Source organism: Coturnix japonica, chromosome 4 (genome assembly GCF_001577835.2).
Source record: "Coturnix japonica isolate 7356 chromosome 4, Coturnix japonica 2.1, whole genome shotgun sequence".
Taxonomy (NCBI): domain Eukaryota; kingdom Metazoa; phylum Chordata; class Aves; order Galliformes; family Phasianidae; genus Coturnix; species Coturnix japonica.
In genome coordinates this window covers 52513417-52532749 of record NC_029519.1, presented here as the reverse complement: position 1 = coordinate 52532749, position 19333 = coordinate 52513417, and the positions used below count along the sequence as shown (strand labels likewise).

The 19333-nt window shown below is 38.4% G+C and overlaps 1 protein-coding gene across 3 annotated transcripts in view; it reads right to left on the bottom strand.

Annotated features, from left to right (window-relative positions):
- The window catches only part of BMPR1B (bone morphogenetic protein receptor type 1B), a 183804-nt gene that overhangs the window by 129508 nt on the left and 34963 nt on the right, over nucleotides 1-19333 (bottom strand). For all 3 annotated transcript variants that reach the window (XR_004306886.1, XM_032443976.1, XM_015862014.1), the window contains one exon: nucleotides 11988-12046. Coding sequence is in view for 1 of the 3 variants with exons in the window: in XM_032443976.1 (XP_032299867.1) it covers nucleotides 11988-12046 (59 nt within the window). In the remaining 2 variants the exon portion in view is untranslated. Of the gene's footprint in view, nucleotides 1-11987; nucleotides 12047-19333 lie in introns of those variants that run through there.

Below are 19333 nucleotides of genomic sequence, written 5' to 3'. Positions count from 1 at the left end.
TCTACTTAGAGGCTGATAGTAAGAAGCATATTCCTTTTCTGTTCATCCCAGTCTGATGATAGCACAACCAAACTGATTCCAGGACCAGGGTAGGATGGGATTCAAAGCACATATGTGTATAGAAGGACTCAGCATATCAGCATCTGTTAGATGGTCAGAGTTGACAGACGTTAAGTTAAAATTCTTAAGGATATTTAGGGATCTGAAGGAAAATGTGGACCAGTTCACAACAACTGAGATCAAACAAAGAACATTTTTTTCTTCTGGATACCAAAAAGTAATGGACATATGACACACCACAGAAAAGGTATCTGAGAAAATGCATTATAACCTTTTGTTTCTTCACAACTTCCTTCCCACACTTATTTTTCAGTCTACCTAACATACAGACGTCTGCATGTTTAAATCCAAGTCCTCCTTAATCAGTGCCTCCAAACACAAAAGGGAGCACAGCACCTCAAGTATGCTTGCCCTGGCACAAAGGCACAGGATACATTTTTCGGGCCCTGGCCTCTGCCTCACATCCTAGTCCAGCTCCTTGAGGAGACAGGACAGCTCAGTCACACCTCATTCTACAACAGGCTGGGAGCACAATCGTTTCTGAGTTTTGACTGAGTTTTTTCATTTTAATAACATTTATTTTTCCAAATGAGGCCATTCCTACTAAAAAAAGATACAAGAACTACAGTTAACACACATGGTCCAGAAAACAGTAACCACTCTGCATGTGGTACTGCCTGCCATGCCAAAGAAGCACCAGCTAAAACATCACTCAAGAACAGCAGATAAGCACTAAATCCCAATAAGCAGGTTTATATGGGACTGGGGGAATAGAAAGGCCACAGTCCCACACGTACTGCTTCCAGTGCACCTACGGGGGATCATGCCCTTGGGTACAGCAGCCAAACTCATCCCTGTGAATCTGAAACCTCACTGAATCCAAAACCAGCATTTATCCTCATATACTGCACAAGAAAACTGAGTACTACTACAGACTCTCCACTACCACCCTAAAGCAAAGAGAGGGTATTCCTCTATTCACTATCTGATAGCCCACCAGTACAAAGTATAGCCCCAGAAAGTCACTGAAAAAGCTGTTTTCCCTCAGTCTGTAGCAATAAAACTATACAACACTATAAACATTTTCCGCATTTGACTCCAAGATGTTTGGTGCATAAGGAAACACTGCTCCTTTTGTTTTTCATGTTACAGCAGACCCCTTTAGACTCACCTTCCATCAAGATACCAAATATTTTTGTCTTCTATTTTGTGTCTGGTGGGCACTTTCTAAAACCAGGCAAGAGTCTTTTGAGCAGCCTTTGGGGGAGTAATGTGGCACATCACACATCAGACCCATTAAAAAGTGAGGGGATGATCAGGGAATGATTTCTCCTTCTGTAAGCCTTCCAGCACATGGGCTGGCCATGCAAGCAAGATTAGAACTAACAGGAAATAGGGATCTCAAAAGCAGTGAGGAGGAAACAGACCCCACAAAGGGCAGAATTTCCTTTTTGTGCAAATTTCAAAGCAGAGGAAAGCCATTAACTCTCTGCTGAATGTTATCGGTATGAATAGTCATCTTTGCACAGGAACACTTTCTCCTTTTCTGTTCAAAGGGAGGACCCAATGTCTGAGAAGTGCAGGGCAGGTAGAGCACAAGCAGAATGACAGCATAAGAAATTCAACCAAGCATCATGCTCATGCAGCAGTTGGCTTCCCTAATAGCAGTGCCGAAAGGAATGATGTCTCAGTCAGGAAGAAACAATGTATTTCCTTAGAACAACTGATAAAGTTGGAAAACAGACAAGCTTTTGGGTACAGAAAGTCTTTCTTCCACAAACCTGAATAACGGTTTGGTTGCCTGAAAGTCTGTAGTTTTTTTTCCTAGCTAGATTGATTTGCCTATTAAAAGATATTATCTTTCCCAATAAACCCTGTCCTGCTTAATAGTCTCTGAACACTAAGGCTACCACAGAGATACTATGACTTTTTGTTGTAATCATGGCTTGCAGTATTGACTTCTGTTCAGCTTTTTGTTTAACAGGCATCAGCTTGCTTCACAGAGAACAGGCTACTGGTTTTAAAGGCAACAACTGACTACAAAGCATTATTGAATCGATCTCACTAGAAGATTTAATAGGACTAATGAGATAAAAAAACTTTTCATCCACACATTTTCCCCTATATTATGGCAACACTGACGGACTGAGAAGTACTGAACTTGGCAAGTGGTACTCCAACACATGATCTACACCCTAAAGAATTCATCACGTGGAAGATGCTTACGTAGCAGAGAAATGCTCACAGAAACAAAGCTTTTCAAATGATGTAAAACAGGATAGGCCCACAGATTTTGATATTCTGAATGCTTCTGACAGGTGAAAAAAGTTGATTGACGTGCTTTGAGCTCAGGGAATGTAAATAGGATGTGCATAAATAACTGAAAATGTACATTTGGCTAACTAAAATATATTTTTTCTTTTCATAACCATCATTAGCTTTAGCACAAATCTAACTGAAAGACACCTGTACTGTAACATGGGAAAAACAATATTTAGCATGCAATTTAGTAGCATTTATTTATAGAATACGCCGAATCCAAAACAACTCACTGCCACCTCCTCTCACTCAAACATGCTTTCATTAGCAAAGCCATTTCAATTTAACCCCCCTAAGAAAAATCTCAATTGGAAAAAAAGACAGTGAATTACATTTTATAGTTATAACTATTGCATAATGCTTTTCCAAGGTAAAATGAATAATCACTGGAAGATGCCTGAAGATTTGCATTTTTAAAAACAAAGAGTATCTACATAAATTACTTTTTAAAGAAAAATTCCTGTAAGCTGGCTAATATTTACTTCTAACATGTATTCAAAATCTATTAAAATCTATATTTATGCAAATAACAATTGCTCTCTGAAACTGTTTGAGAGGGGGATGAAAAAGCAGTTCTGTAAAGAAGTCTATTTACTGATAAGAAATAGTTCAAAAGCTTGTGGTACACCACATACAAGCTAAACTGACCATAAGTGCAAGGCCAGAAAGCAAAACTTTCACAAGTAATATGGGGTTGAAGAAAGGGAAGAAATTCATTTCTGCACTTAGTACAGGTAAGTGACTGCAAATTTCTGCATATTCATTAAGTTTAGTCTAATGACAATGACAAGAGATACTTCCTCACAGAAGAATAATAAGAACTATTATCAGAAAATATGTTCTGTATAACATGGTGTTTCTTCATTTGCTTTCTAATTATCTGTTTAAAAACTGTGAAAATCAACAGACTTTTTTCTACTAGACATCAGATTTATTTATATTTTTATTTTTTTCCAGTTCTTCCAATTTTAAAAAGAACATAATGAGAAAAAGAGCCTTCATAAGTCACTTACATTTGGAATGAAACTGGATTTGTTTTAATCATACCATCCCAGCCGATGTGGCCTGACCACAAATAGGAATGTTTTTAAAGCATCCTCTTACCCAAAGTATTGTTTGGCATGAAAGCCATAGTAATGGACACCAAATATTAGTCAGTGGATACAACAGAGCATCAAATGTTCAAAAGAACATTCTTCTTTTTGGTAGATGGCCACCTCATATTTCACTTGCTGAATTAGGCTTTCTGTGATTACCAAATCAGAAGGTAATTTCCATATGTATTGCTATATTGAATATTAGCTTTTGAATCTGCTTTAGGACATGTTTGTAAAAAAGTCAGGCACTCTTTTGTAAGGTTCCTCCTAGATAAACAAGAACTGTACTGTAACTGATAATCCCCAGAAGACATTAGCTATTTCTTTTATGAAATTATTTCTCTATATGCAGCCACAAAATGAGCATCATTTGATGAATACCACAGACAGGAACAATATAGTCCTTATCTAACTTCACGTTGCAAGGTTAGCATTGATTTTCTCTTAGTATCTTCAGCTGGCTCACAACCACCTACCTGGTGTACAAGCAATCTCTCTGCATCACAGAGACAAAACAGGCACTAAGCTGCTGGATTTTCTTCCACACAAAGAAAGCACTGCAAAAGACAGCTAAGATAACAGTATTGACTGACTGTCTTTCCATAGCCATGTTACTCTACAAGGCTTGGCAGGTCTGTGAGCCAGGTCATGCCCCAGTCAGGCCACTGGGCACTGAACAGCAATTGCCAGTGTTGTCTCCTTACTCCAGGCAGAAGATCTAGGTGAGATGTGAGCTAGTTGATCAACAAGCATCTTGCTGCCCTGTGTAGTGCTGCAGATCTCTATCTAGAGACACATCTAGGGGATGTTTGGGATATACTTGCTGTTTTTGTCACATCAAATGCAGATATTGCTTACTGGAACACTGTGACCCAAATTCAGTTTGTGCACATCACCAACAAGATACCAAGACTCCAGTCTAGGCATCCCAGACAAAATGCAATATAACAATAGGAGTGTCTACATGCTCTGACACCTTTATTTAGGAGCAATAGGAAATTAGGCATAACAAAAATAGTAACAAGCACCTAGTTTTATTGAGTACTACAGCCTCTCTATAAAATGGCCTCTATGGCATAACTGAACTCCACTGTAGTCAATAGAATTAAATTAAATCCAGTTGGCAGCTGGTCATGAGCAGTGTACCCCAGAGAGAAGTACTGGGGGTGCTTCTATTTAACATCTTCATTAATGACCTTGTTGAGGGGATTGAGTACACTATCAGCAAGTTTGCAGATGACACCAGAGTGGGAGAGAGTATTGATCTGCCAGAGGGAAGAAGGGCACAACAGAGGGACCTGGATAGACTGGATCAATGGGCCAGGGCAAACTGTATGAATTTCAATAGGGCCAAGTGTTATGTCCTTCATTTTGGTCACAAAGCAACCCTACAAGATTGGGGAGGAGTGACTGGACAGCTGCCTGATGGAAAGGAACTATGGTATACTGACGGACAGTCAGCTGAATATGAGCCAGCAGCGTGCCCAGGTGGCCAAGAAAGGCATCAAGTTTCACCAAGGCAAATTTAGGTTGGATATCACTTCTTTCACAGAAAGGGTGGTTAAGCACTGGAATAGGCTCCCCATGGAGGTGGTTGAGTCACCATCCCTGGATGTGTTTAAAAACTGTTTGGATGTGGTGTGCAGGCTGTTATTAAGGTAATTTGGTCAGGTTGTAGTTGGACTCTATGATCTGTAAGGTCTTTTCCAACCTGAGGAGTTCTATTTAGGCAGAAGCAGAAAGAGAAGCACGTTCCAGATGCACAAAAAACCAGTGAAGTAAGTCTCCTTGACCTGAACTATAAGAATTGACAAGAATTTTAAAACCTTCACAAGCAGTCTGCATAAGAAAGATACTAGGGAAAAAAAAGCCTACATTAACATACTTCACACAAATTGCCTTCTGGGCCAGGAAGCTGAGTACAACACTGTTTTTATCAACTTTAATGATGCACAGTTTGGGTCAGAGGAGAGGCAGAAGGAAATGTGACCAACCTTTGACCAGTATGGCAGCAGCATAAGTAACCCCTTATTGCATTATGAAACAATTCATACATGGGGACCTGTTACATTACTGGCCTGTTAACAGCATCACAGATCCTTACTTCGACTTTTTTCATTTTGTTCTACATCAGACAAGCCTATTGCTGTCATTGGTAGAGAATGGAAAAGCTGTTACTGCTTTAATATAAAACAGAAAAAAATACACAGCAGCTGTTCATATTTGCTAGGAAGGCTGTTATAATAATGATGTCATGGAAAAAGGCTGGAATCTATTAAAATGAAGCAGACAGGCAGGCCATTCAAATCCTTCAGACAATATGCATATACAAGTTGCACCATGCACCTTACATTAAAATAAAAACAAGCAATGAGTGGAGTTCTTTAAAAGAATATCATTCAGAACAGGCAACTAAGTTATTATGTAGCTTTCCTTCAGTAAATTAAGTTTACCACTGGAACTACCCAATAAAGCAAAATACAAAAGCTACAGTCAGCTCACTGTCAAATAACCTCATTTTCACCTATAAAAGTATTTAAATCTATTGCAAAATCACATGCTTAAGCTGCACAGGAACTCTCCCATTGACAAAGGAGACAAAAAGTGATTTTTTAAAATTATTATTATTATTTTGTGGGAGTAGGGGCATGGGGATAGGGGTGATATATTGTTCTTAAGTAGGGAATTAAAACACGCAGTTAGAAGATGCACAACCCAGGCCTCAGTTTGTCTGATCACTAAATTTAGGCCATCCTTCTGTGTGGTGCTACTTCTGAGCCACGGCAATTTTGCACATCTTGCTGCAACTTGCTTGCATGCCTCTCCTCAACCCACACAGCACAAGGTTTCCTCAAACATTATGTTTTCTTTTCTTTGGAGTATATTAAATAGAAAAAAGGTTTATGGTGGAAAGCAGATAAGTTTGCTAGTTATCTGGCTGTCTCAACAACTATATGTTGCCCCATTCTGATAAGCTACACTTTCTTCCCTGATAATATCACTAGAAAAGATTTTCTGATGGTGTCCTGAAAACATTTGCCAAACCTGTGTGGGAATTAAGTGACAGGTTTCTTTCTGGCTCAGACTCTGCAACAATATATGGAACTATAACATTGTTAATTCTTCCTCTCTTTCCCATTGGTTAAGAGACAGGCTCACAGCTAACTGGTGACTAGTGAAAAAAAATCTAATCCTGTGAAGGAATCAGAACAACCACCACAACATACAGTAACACTCTCGTGAAAGTTGCAGAACAAACAAATGTTGCGCACAAGAGCAAAGAAGCAGCAAAGAGTCAGCCAATTTGCTTACAGTGGACCCTGGTCCCTCCCTAACCACCACAGACAGTGCAACACATGCACAGCATGCAATGCCAGGCACACTCTGCCTGGCAACACCTCCTGGCCCAGCTGAAGGGGACCATCATATGAAAGGCATTGCAAACTTCACAGCTGGCAGTGCTCACCCCACCACGTCCTCAACCGCCCTAGAAAGAGACAGAGGATGAACCCTCAGGACATCATGGGATCTGCAGTGGTGACTTCCTTTAGCTTCCTTTTCTTCCCTTCCTTTTTCTTCTTCTTCTCTTGTTCATCTGCCTTTTAGTAAATTAAAGCATGCCCTTACTTGACAGACACCTTTACCCCATTCTGAGATTTCATTCAGAGGGACTGGGGTCAATATAACAAACCACAAGTCTCTTTGGCTTGTAACATTATGCAATGGCACTTGGCACAAAATGCATGTATTTCTACTAATGCAAGATCATATTTTGACCCCACTTTTCTTTTTTTAAACATTCAAGCTCACTTTAGCATATTCTGATGCTAGAAAAATACAGCAAGACTGATCACATTTAATCTTTTAAAGTCACAATAGATATACACAGACCAAAATACAACAGACACAAATACCACAAGCAAAGTTTTAACTTGTTTTCTGGGATGGCAGTGAGAGCAAGAGCTGTATTGTTCAAGATGTGAACACAGTAGCTGTGAACCATGTGGAAAGCAGTGGTCCCACTTCCCTTCCTGTTTTACTAAACTACAACGAAGTCAACTACATACGACTTCAAATCTTGAATATTCTGAAATACACCAACAAGGCCTCATGCAAAGTGAATACATCTTAGAAGTAAGCATTCTAGATTTAAGATTGAGTAAACGTTAAAAGAAGTGCAAGACATTCTGATTTTGAACTATCAAATCTTGTACCTTATACTGTCAATTATAGAATGCCAGCTGCAAGCAAACAAAATTAAGGAAAATACCTTGAGACTCTAAAAATAAGTGTAGCTGCAAATTGGCTTAGAGTGATAACTACTGAATCATCTGAGAAGAAGTTTGATTACAGCCCTTGTCATAAGACATTACATTCTATTGAACTATATTGAAGACCACACCAGCCATCTCTGCAGGATTGCTGTCTACCAGATTTCAAGATTTCTTCATGAGGATTGCCAGCAAACAAAAATTCAAATTGCTAATAATAAAAGAAGATAACTTTACAGATACATTCATGCTTAGATCATTTAACACTTTCTCCTGCAACTGCCTACATACAAATTTCAGAGTTGACAAGTCTAGCTGCCAAATCAGACCCCTACTGCTTTGCTCACATTTCCAGACCTGTTAAAAGCCTTAGGTTATGTATGTAAGTAGATCTATGTATTTAAATGAAAGTTCAAAAGATTTGAGACAAAGGTAAGATGAGTTTGAACGCCTTATCTCAGGCACCCATAGTATCCATAAATAACTATTATTGTAATAAAATAGTGTTAATATTTAAGATGAACATCCAGGGCAAGTTTATAAACTATTCAGCAATTTATGCCCTTGTCTCATGTCTTTAGTTTTCTTTGCTACCGAAGGTCACACGTTATGATGTCAGCCCAAATCTGGATTTCAAATTTCAATAACTCTAATTTTAAACCACAATACTAAACAATACATCTGATAAAAAATGCTTTTATAAACATTTTATAACAGAGCAAGCTTATTCACTCTGTTACTAAAGTAGCTTTCACATTCGAGTGCCACTTATTCAGCAAGCACACACCACTTGGATATAACTTCCTACACATCAAACATGCCGTACATCAAACATGCCAAAATAAGATTTATCAACACCGATATGCAACACAACACACCAACACTTAGTACAGGGGTTTGTAGTCTGGGCCAATAGGAAATTAATTAACTCCCCAGAGCGCAATGCAAATTGAATCTGCCAAAAGGATTGAAGGAGTCTCTAAAAGAATCCTGAGCTGGAGGGAACTGTGGAGAATATGATCCTTCCGAGCCAACGTGACTGAGATGTTTCATGGGGTCTGGCACTCAAGCAACATTCACTCATTTATTCTCAGCAGACCAGAAGAATTCTCCCAGTAAACAAGAAGCATTTTTATACAACATCTGAGTGGCACTGGCAGGTTGCCAAAGGTACTGCCCTCCTCCCCTCTCCCAGTTCTTCCCCTACAGTCCTTTTCTCACCCCCCATTTCTCTTGGAATACCACTTCCCACCTCCACACACACACACACCCCTGCCTGTGACACCAGTTTACAAAGCTCATCCACAAGGCAGTGACCTTCTCCTCCTTCCTCCATAACCTCCCCAGTCTTTCCTACCCAAAACAAATAGAATTCAGGTGCTTTTTCTCCTTTAAGACAACTCTCTGAGGACCCACTAAAAGTCAGCTCAAGAATCAGGGTGGTTTCAAGCCCAGGCTGTGGAGCAACATTTTTCTGAGCATTGCCAAGGTGATTCCACAATACTGGCTGCTTGCTGGGCTGGGAGTGGATATTCGGTTCTGCTGATGACTCATAAGGAATAAAATGAACCAGGCATACCTTATCTCAGCTGTATTGGTTCCATGTGAAATAATAGCAGAAAATCATTCCAGCTGTTGAAGTTATTAGGTTTAACATGATCATTAATAGTTATTATATAATTTATTCTCTCCATGAAAGAAATACCTGTGGAATACTGTGATTAAGCTTAAAACCTTCTCAAAGGGGAAAAAAAAAAAAAAAATAGCTAAAATGGTTTTTTCAGATGTACAATGCATGGAAAGACCAGACCTATTATTACTGTGAAAGTTGACAATAAATGACAGGAAAAAAGAAACAAGACTTCGTGCAGGTATAAAGTGAAATATTTATATACAGCCTTTGAAGTACAACAGTTCCTATATTTGCAAAGCAATGACAGACAGCAGCCACACAGCACATTAGAGTTACTTCAACCTCTGCAACAGAAAGGAGTTCAAAATGTCTTTAAAATGTCAGCTTGATTTCAGTTGTAAACAATAAATTGTTATAATGCTATTGTCAAAGACTGGACAATCTTCTACAGCATTTTGAAGACAATTTTATAGTAGAGCGTATACCTTTTCAAAACTACCATATCAACTGCAAGCCTAATGCAAAATAAATAAATAAATAAATAAATAAAAATTAAAAAAAAAAAATCTGAAAGTAAGCAATGTTACAAAGAACTACGCAAAACAAGTATGGACCCACACACAGTTTTTCCTACATTCAACTTACTATTGTATTTTCTTTCTATAATGACTGAAATGGCTTAACGTATAATGCAAGATGTCAAAGAAAACTACTCGTTCTGGAGAAGTATTTTAAACACAATAACTCAACGACCTTCAGAAGGCCCTCACTGTGAAGCAGTAAAGGCATTTACACCTACAAAGATGTACAATCAGATGCAATGCACATGCTCATGAAATTAAATCAGTATTACTATTTATGTATTCTTTTCTTCAAGCAGACAAAAAACAAAGAAGAATAATGAAGAAGTAGGATCAGCATTTGTTATCTTACAACAACACAGCGTAAATAAATCATTAACCTTAAAAGGATTTAAAATGAGCTGCATTTAAAAGTCTTTTGTAAAAGGTACTATTTCTAAAAATCAGTTTAAAACCTACTTGAATATCTAACAAAATATATATATATATGTAATTTTCCACAGCCAAGACAAGACAAAGATTAAGGAAAAAACAGACAAGTAATGGATTACTTTCAGCGGTCTTAAAAATTTTCTACAACTATTCTATTCTTTTATTCTATTAAAGTGCAGATTAAAATTGAAAAAAATTGCCCTCAATTCCTATTGCTTGTAAGCTTTGAATGATAGCAGATAGCTTCTACTGTTCTTAATACCTCCACGAACTTACTGGCACCTCAATAGTAATACATCCATTTTTATAAGAAAAGGCTTCAATTTTATTTCAAACTTAACAGACATTCATTCTTTTCCTTTCAAAACCTAGGCACAAGTAACAAAGCACCAGAGCCTTATAAATTCCCCAACACCAAATGTAAATTAAGTCATGAAATTGCTCTAGGATATGTTCCAAGAATGCAAGCCCAAAGGAGTATCAACACAATTTTTCTATTTCAGGCTCTTTATGATACTTCAGCAAGGTAACAGAATATTATAGGGTCAAGAAGAGTTATCTATGTATGAAAAGACTTAATTATCCAACTTCAACAACTTTCTGCATTGTGTTTACAAGCTTTAAGATGAGAAATATGTTTATAAACAGTATAAGCAGAAAGGATGGCAAAGGTTCTGCAGATCAAGCAGCTCAGAAAGTTTTAATTCCCTTGGAATGCTGCATTGAAAGTTTTAAAATTAAACACTAACTTCATATGTTTTGCAAATGGCTATTCGTACTAGTGGGTTTTTCTCTTACTCAGAAATACACAAACTGCTCACTTGCATTGTACTAGTCTGTATTATTAGTAAAAATATGCACAATCCCTACCTCATTATGCGAGAAAGTAAAAAGACTTATGTTTTATGTCAGCTGTGAGTATATGCCTTTACACAGCCATCTCCAGCAAATTGGGACTGTTACCATAATGAAAAAATCATTTAATCTTTCAACAGTCGTCTTGAAAATGCCCAAATTCTTATGCACAAAACAGGCATTTTAACAGATTGCATAAACAAAGAGCTGCTGATTTTTCACTCTGCAGAGCTACTGCTTGTTTATCCCAGGGGAGAGATCAGTCAAACAAGGACAACTTCAGGTACTGGACTTGCTATTACTTAGCAGTAATCCCTAAGGGACTAAGAACGGTACCTGAACATGAAGTTCAAGTGTACCAATGCTCCCCAAAACATAAGAGAGAGACTACAACAAGCAATCTGCACCAGTCATTCTGCTAAAACCTGGTATCAGAGAGCTGCTCACGAGCCACCTTCTCAGCTCACTCACATTTTTCTATTCAAAGACAATTCTTGACCATTCCTTCCTCAAAAGACATGCTAGGTACCAAGCATCCAAAATAGTAAAACCATCAAAAAGCGTATATCTGTATCTTTTTCAAGTAGCCTGTTTACTACAGCCTGCATCTCAAGTGACATTTCTTCAGCTTTCCAAAGTGTAGATCACAAACAGTATCTACTACCCTTTGTGTTCAGTTAATGCTGGCAATATTTTTCTTTCTAAAGTCCATGTTTGTTAGAAAATTAGTTGTGCTTACCTGAAGATCTCAATTTTCAACAAATCTTTGTCTTGTAGTCTTACTAAAATGGATGTAACCTATAATAGAATGGAAGGATATGTTAATTACAGTAAACTTTTAACATAAGCATTGTAATTTAATCATACGAGAAAACTGACAGCTATTTTTTGTTGTTGTTGGCATGTCTTTTACACATGACTTATGCCAAGCAGCAATTCTTCAGCAGGAATTGCACAATATCACATATTGAGTCACTAACAAGAAGCACCTCTTTCCTTTTCCAGCATTTCTGTTCAAACGCAGATGTAAGCTTTGATCTACCTCTACATATTACTCATAATGACTATGTTGTGGGTAGATTAAATAATTAAGATCCCGCTAACATCCTATTTCTTGTTACTAAACAACCCAATCAATTGAATTATGCACTTGGGGAAGAGGTACATGATTGGGCCCAGATGCACTCAATTCCCATCTAACAAACACATTAGTAAAAACAAGTAAAAATGTTTGCTTAAAATATAGATCTAATTACATCCTAGAGAATAATCAGTAAAGCCTAATTATTAATTAGCATCCTGAAATGTAGCTAAACAAAACACTATTAGCACCAGTTTCTATCCACTCGTTTTTCCTTAGCTAAAAACCTGCAGAGACACAGTGAAGATATTCAAGACAAAACAGCATACATATTTGTATGCTGCATCTCCCAGGCAAGGCAGGAAATACAAATTTAATCTCATACACATCTGACAACATCACTAAGTATCACCAGCAATTATACATATTGCTCCTTAATCTGTATTTTGGGCCAGTCTTATGTAAAACTTTACTGTTATCTTTCACTGAAGACTCTTTGCTGACTTGATTTTCTAAAGAGATTCACTTATTGCCAGCCCAAGAAGAGGTGTTATAAGATACTAAACATTTGCAGACCTCAAATTTCATTCCTTCAATTATTTTTCCTTCAAGTTAGCTACATAGTGACAGCACAAGTTGCCTCTAACCACACCTTAAATAACACATTAAGTCTCCCTCAACAGCATAGCTCTGAGCTGAACATAAGCAGCAAAAGCATTTTACACTCAGTATCTCCAGGAACCAGTGCCCAGTCTTTGTTTACAGTGACAGTTCTCCAAGCAGGATACACAAGCAGAAGACTCAAATTACACGTCATTGACCAAGAAAAAGGAGATGGTGTTCAGTTTCAGTTCCATAACCTCCACACTGACCTGCATGTTTGTTAGCCTAAACAAGGAGATTTCAGGAAATGAAGGATTTGCACTTTGTCCAAGCTTTGTTTTCAGATAGAAGATCTCTGCCCCATAGGTATGAGCAGGTATGAAAGGAACTCAGAGGACAGCCACTCACACGGGTCTACTTTCCTGTTGTCATGCCCCTGCATTATGTTACTTTCCTTTAAAAGGCTGCATAATTCTAATATGCTTTTGCACTGCAATCTTGCCTTACACATCCCAGCTGTATTTTATTATTTACTTTAGCTAACTAATTTGTTTGAATCTTCATCTGCATTCGGACAGTACCTTCGGTTTCATAAGAAAATCTCATACTTCATGACTTTAGGTTGTGGACACCGACAGCAACTGTGCGAAGGCTAAGACCCTTGTTTTGTTTAGGATATAATTTTCTACACAAAGATTTCCATGAGCCAAATGTTCATAACACATCCAGAGTCTCAAAACAAAACCTATGATATTGCAAATCCCTCTCTTCTTTTTCTTTTCTTTTCTTTTTCTTTTTTTAATTTAACCTTAAATAATAAGGACATGCAAACTTCACATTTATTTCCCCACAGTTCAAGAGTGCTAAAAATTCATCACCAAATTAGTACATTTGTCTGCCCCAAACACAGAGGAAACAAGAAGTGCTGATTCCAGATGCTGACAGAGCTCACTTCTTAATATCTCTTTCTTTGTCGAAAGACCAAAGATGCTCTACCATATACTTACTAGAGACCTAGCTGTATGCCTTCAGTAGCAGAGGTACTGTTCAGATAAAGTTCATTTTCTGAATTATCAGATAACTTATACTCTAATGTTCCAACTTGCTTTTTTTCATAATTCACAGTACAAGAAAGATGGTAGGAAAATGAGAGGTAGAAACCCAGCTAAGATATGGTTTCCTTCACAGTTCTTTCAAAACAAGAAACACGAAATATAAGGTTTCACCTTCTTATCTCAAATATGTAAATGTTTCCGATCCCGATCTCAGGCTGACACCAGTTCAGTGGCTGCACACAGAGCTGCTGCTGTCCATCTGCTTTACTCTGGTACAAGATCGCAATCAGATCTGGGTCATCTCACCCTTGAGTTTGTTACCCACATAAATTAAGAGATGACACATAACAGCACTTGTCTTAGTTGAAGTCTAGCTTACAGGCATAAAAATATTTCCAGTCTTTTCCCGTCTACTATTTACATAAGTGAAAGAGGAACAACTTATTTGCTCTGTCCTTCGTGCAAGAGGGGAACACACCCCATGCAGTATGATTTCCCATGTCTATGGAAATAGATCAAACATGTGGTATAACATTAAAACACAGAGATTCTTTTTCATTTTACATTAGCTTATTACAAACATACATAACCAATACTACATTCTGCATAATTACAAGCATTACATTAGTCGCATAGGCAAACAATTTAATAATTACTTTTGTGGTTTGATTCATTTCAGTTTCCATGATATGCCTACTTACATTGTCCTGAATGACAAAGATTTTGTGATCAAGCTACTAGCAAGAGCATGAACACTATAACATGCCAAGTGATTGCTTGCCAGCAGCTGCTGTATGATTCCCTGACATTCAGAAGCAGAAGTAACCAGTATGCAGTGTGTCACTGCCAGGTGGCTGCACTCTCTCCATTAAAATCAAGCAAGCCTTAACAGGAAAAGTAATACAGTTACACCAGCAACTCAGCATGCAGTGCTGACCTTGAATACATTTCAACAAGATGGTTCAGGCTAATTAACATAGCTTTTATTAAAAAAATGAAAGTGCAGAACCTTATTTTGTTCTGAAAATATTATATATACATGCTGCATTACAGAACTCCAAACCAAAATATGATATGCCTGCCTTTAAAACAGAAAGACTGTGCTGCTATAACCAAGCTTGAACAGAAGCCTACATTCACAACACCAAGCAACTGCAAATCTTAGGTCATCCACATCCACACAAACACAATATGATTCCTATATTCTCCATCACTTTCAGTTTTCTGAGTCACAAGAAATACCACAAAAAGTATGGTTCCACATGTAATGTTTGATTTTAGTCTACATACTTTGTATTATCTCTTGTCTCTTTTTATCACTAAATTACTCTTTAGATCTACAGTATAGAGAATATGCCAAAAGACAACAGAAAACATCTACATTTCAGATGAAGTGAACGATACCAGAGTAGTAGAAGTGAGAGAACCATGGAATGCATCTAGTCCCAACCCCCAAATCCTTATTTTTCAATACCTACCTTCTCAATAACTTAGATGAGGCTTGAATGTGAGCAATCACAACTCCTTCCAAGGCTGATGTTTTACCAGCCACCCAGTTAAATAGGGAACCATTTAAACAGACTTTTTTTCTGATGTTTACTGAGACAACGAAAGTCACAGCTCAAATCTGGTGCAAGGAGTAAGCCACTTTTCTGCTCTCTCTGACTGGTTTGTTCAAGAAAACACTGCAGTTCTTGGGCCACCTGGTGTGATCTGGTTTACATGCATAATGGGAGCTGCCAAGGTCTCGAAGCACATCGCTCACAGGGACAATAAAAGAAATATGCAAGAGACTCTGGTCTGTGGCCAGGTTTCCCAACTCCAGGATTTACTTTTCTAGCATGAAACAAAGACAAGGCATAAACTACACAGGAGGGATAGGAGGCTTTCACTCTCTCCCCTCTGTGAAAGTACAGGTGTACCTCGGAGACCAGGAGCTGGCTTGTACCCAATTCCATTTCCTATGTGATGCTCTCATAGAGAAGCAAAATCAACATGGACTGCAATGGACAGCAGGGAAATCATCAGTTTGTTACCACTCCAAAAAAAAGAGAGGCACATTTTTGCACAGAATGCAAGCTGAGAAGCCAGGTTTCATTTTAGAATCAAGGAAGCTGCTTCCTGTTGTTTGATCTTCCCCCTTTAGGAAAAGGGCACATGTTAAATACTGCATCAAAGACTTTCTCCCTGCCATCCTGACTTCCACCTGTCAACTGAAACACAACCCCAAGCAGCAGCAGATGCCTCCCATCCCAGCTGGCACGAGCATGTTCTTCATTTGATGTTCCAGCATGAACAGGCTGAGAAACTGTTCTGCTATGGAAATAAAAGGTTTGCACTCTGTCCTACAGAGCCTGCATAATGCAAAATTGTCTTTCAATATCTGAGGCAAGGATTAATTTCAAGGGAAGAGAAAATAATTGTATGCAAGTTCCCTCTCAGGGCCTCTACCAAATCAAAACCTCTCTGCCTCCCCAAGAAAGTATCTTATCCACGTACAACCAATATAATACTGTGATATTCAGCTGTTCAAATTTTCAATTCAGAAACGAATTTTTAGAAGGTAGAGATCCAAATTTTCAGATACAAATAGACCCAAATTTTCAGATGTACATTTTTAGAGCAGGCAGTGCTGCTCTTATTGACAGAGCAACCAAATAAGCTTGAGCTCAGAATGTTCAGCCTGGAGAGGAGGAGGCTCAGGGAAGACCTCATTGCTCTCTATAACTTCCTGAAGGGAGGTTGTAGTGAGCTGGGTGTTGGCCTCTTCTCTCATGTCATTAGTGATAGGACCAGAGGGAATGGTTTCAAGATACAGCAGGGGAGATTCAAGCTGGACATTAGAAAGTATTACTTCTCAGAAAGGGTGGTCAGGCACTGGAATGGACTGCACAGTGAGTCACCAACCCTGGGGGTGTTCAAGGAACGACTGGATGTTGTGTTGAGGGACATGGTTTAGTGGGAGCTATTGGTAATAGGTGAACAGTTGGACTGGATGATCTTTTAGGTCTTTTCCAACCTTGGTGATTCTATGAAATAAAGCACTGTAAAAGTGAAATGCCTAAAAACAAACAAAAAACCAACCAAACAAAAAAAACCAAACAAACAAAAAAAACACCACAAGACATTCACATAATCATAAAGCTTTCATAAAAAAATTAAACTGTTTAGCTAACTTGGTGATAATTTTTCACAAGATGGACTTGATTGAATCGACTGACGTATACAACTGCATCATTTTTTTGTTTCCATAAATTTCCACCACTATCAAAACCTACAGATTACCTTCATCATGGAATCTGAACAAATCTGGCAGTGAATGTGAAATTTCAAGTCTTTCTCATCAAAAATAGTTACAAAAAGGAAACCTATACAAACTGATTCAAATAAACAGATAAACCTTGTCACTGAGAGTGAGATCACACTTTCTGGAAACCATCCAGAGCTTTGCATTCCTGTTAAACCCAGAGGAAGGCACTCCTGCTTCACAGGCTTGGCAGCCAGTGCTCCACAGCAGGAGCAGCACAGCTACTCTGCCTGAAGTGATCTTGCAGCAGGAATAAATGCTGCCACAAGTGCAAGTGTAATCAGGATCAAGGAACAGGCCAAGGAGATGGTCAGTCCTATCATGCAGTGCAGAAAGGTGACTAGTTAGTAAAGGACAGGAGAGCCTTTCAAGGAGAGGTAAAATTCATGGTAAGCTCATTCTTCTATTCCTCTTTGCTCCTCTACTCCTTCTTCTCTTTCCCATTAGCGGAAACATCAAGCTATCCAGGCAGTGTACTGCATCATAAAGCAATCATGTCAAAGGAATCAGGCCACTTTCTGTCATTGATTTGATGTGGTGTATCACTGAGATAGATGAGTCAACATGATAAACAATAATAATTCAACCAAGCTGTTGGTTAATATTTCTCATAGCCTTCATGTAATAAGTCAATTTGATGGTCTAAAGCAAATTGCTGAGTCCAAACTGGCTTTTTCTTGTAATGGAAAGATTCACTTATGTTCCAGCCTTATATTTACACTTACCTTTTCCTTTTATAACAATGACCTTTATTTTCTGGGTTTTCCTCCTTGTATACATCAATTGCATCAATATAGAGAAATATAAAAAAATCTTACAGAACAGAACTACAGCACTGGCAGGTGGTGGACATGAACAAAACTGTAATTTTTTTTGTTAACTAGCTACATAGAAAAAAAAAAATATTACCTCAACAATGTCTTTTCAGTTCTGCCCTACCAATTCGGTTTTAGCTAGAGCAGCTTGTTTACTCCGTCTCCTGTCTATCTGAGGCTTTTCATCTTCCCACCTGAAGTTCAACAGAATACAAAGCCTCTATATTAGGAGGCTCTTTCAAGTGTTTATTGACTGTACATAATCTCTAGGGTGTTTTGTTCCTTTAAAAATAAAGAAGCAGAATGTTTTATTATTATATTAAATGCTTGAATTTGTATCTTCATTGACCCAATCCATGAGTGGAGTTTATAAGCAGTTGATTTTAACTCTGTGTTCATTGATGAAAAAATATGCTGTCTTTTTATTCCATTTAGCTTTATACCCCTTATATTGTAAAACTTAGTCTCCAGAATAGAAACATCTATTATTCAGACTGTCAACACTAAAAACACCAGCCATACTGTGCATTAAGTGTCTCCTTCAGATGCTGGTGAATCCTTTAATTGTGATTAAAGTGAAAAATACATGAGAGTCTGAAGCATGGCACACTCATTTCATCCATGTGCCCTGAAGTACCCATGACTATGTAGGCAACAAAAAACTGATCAAGTTGCATTATCTGCCCATACAGTCCCTGAACAAGAAGTCTGTTCACATTTAAGTAGGACACACTTCCCTCAAAAGACTGTACCACGTCATGATGGTCAGAGGTTTCTGCACTTGGGGATGCTAACGTTGCAGTGCAGAAGTACCACCCACACAGGCAAACAGCTTGCCCCACCCTGAAAACCACTCCAGCTGCAGCCTTCACCTTGATTTCAAACCAATGAAATAAATGTTCTGAGCACATTATTCCAGACACAGTCATCCATGAGAGGTGCTGAGCCCCATCCAGGGGCGCTCATAGGGTCTGTGTGTAGGCAATAAGCATCAGATTCACCCAGCCCACCCACAGGAGGCATAAGTTGTGCCTTGGGGGCCCTGGCATTGTGCTCAAAGCCCTTTCTAAGAGCCAAGACAGTAAGCTGAGTAAGATATGATGCGTACAGAGCCCTGAAAAATTCTTTAAAAGGAAACATCAAGCCTGCATTTGAAGAAGGTTCAGCAGCCACATAACTGTAATATGAGCAGTTCCAAACTCAACCATGTATCATTGTTTGCCT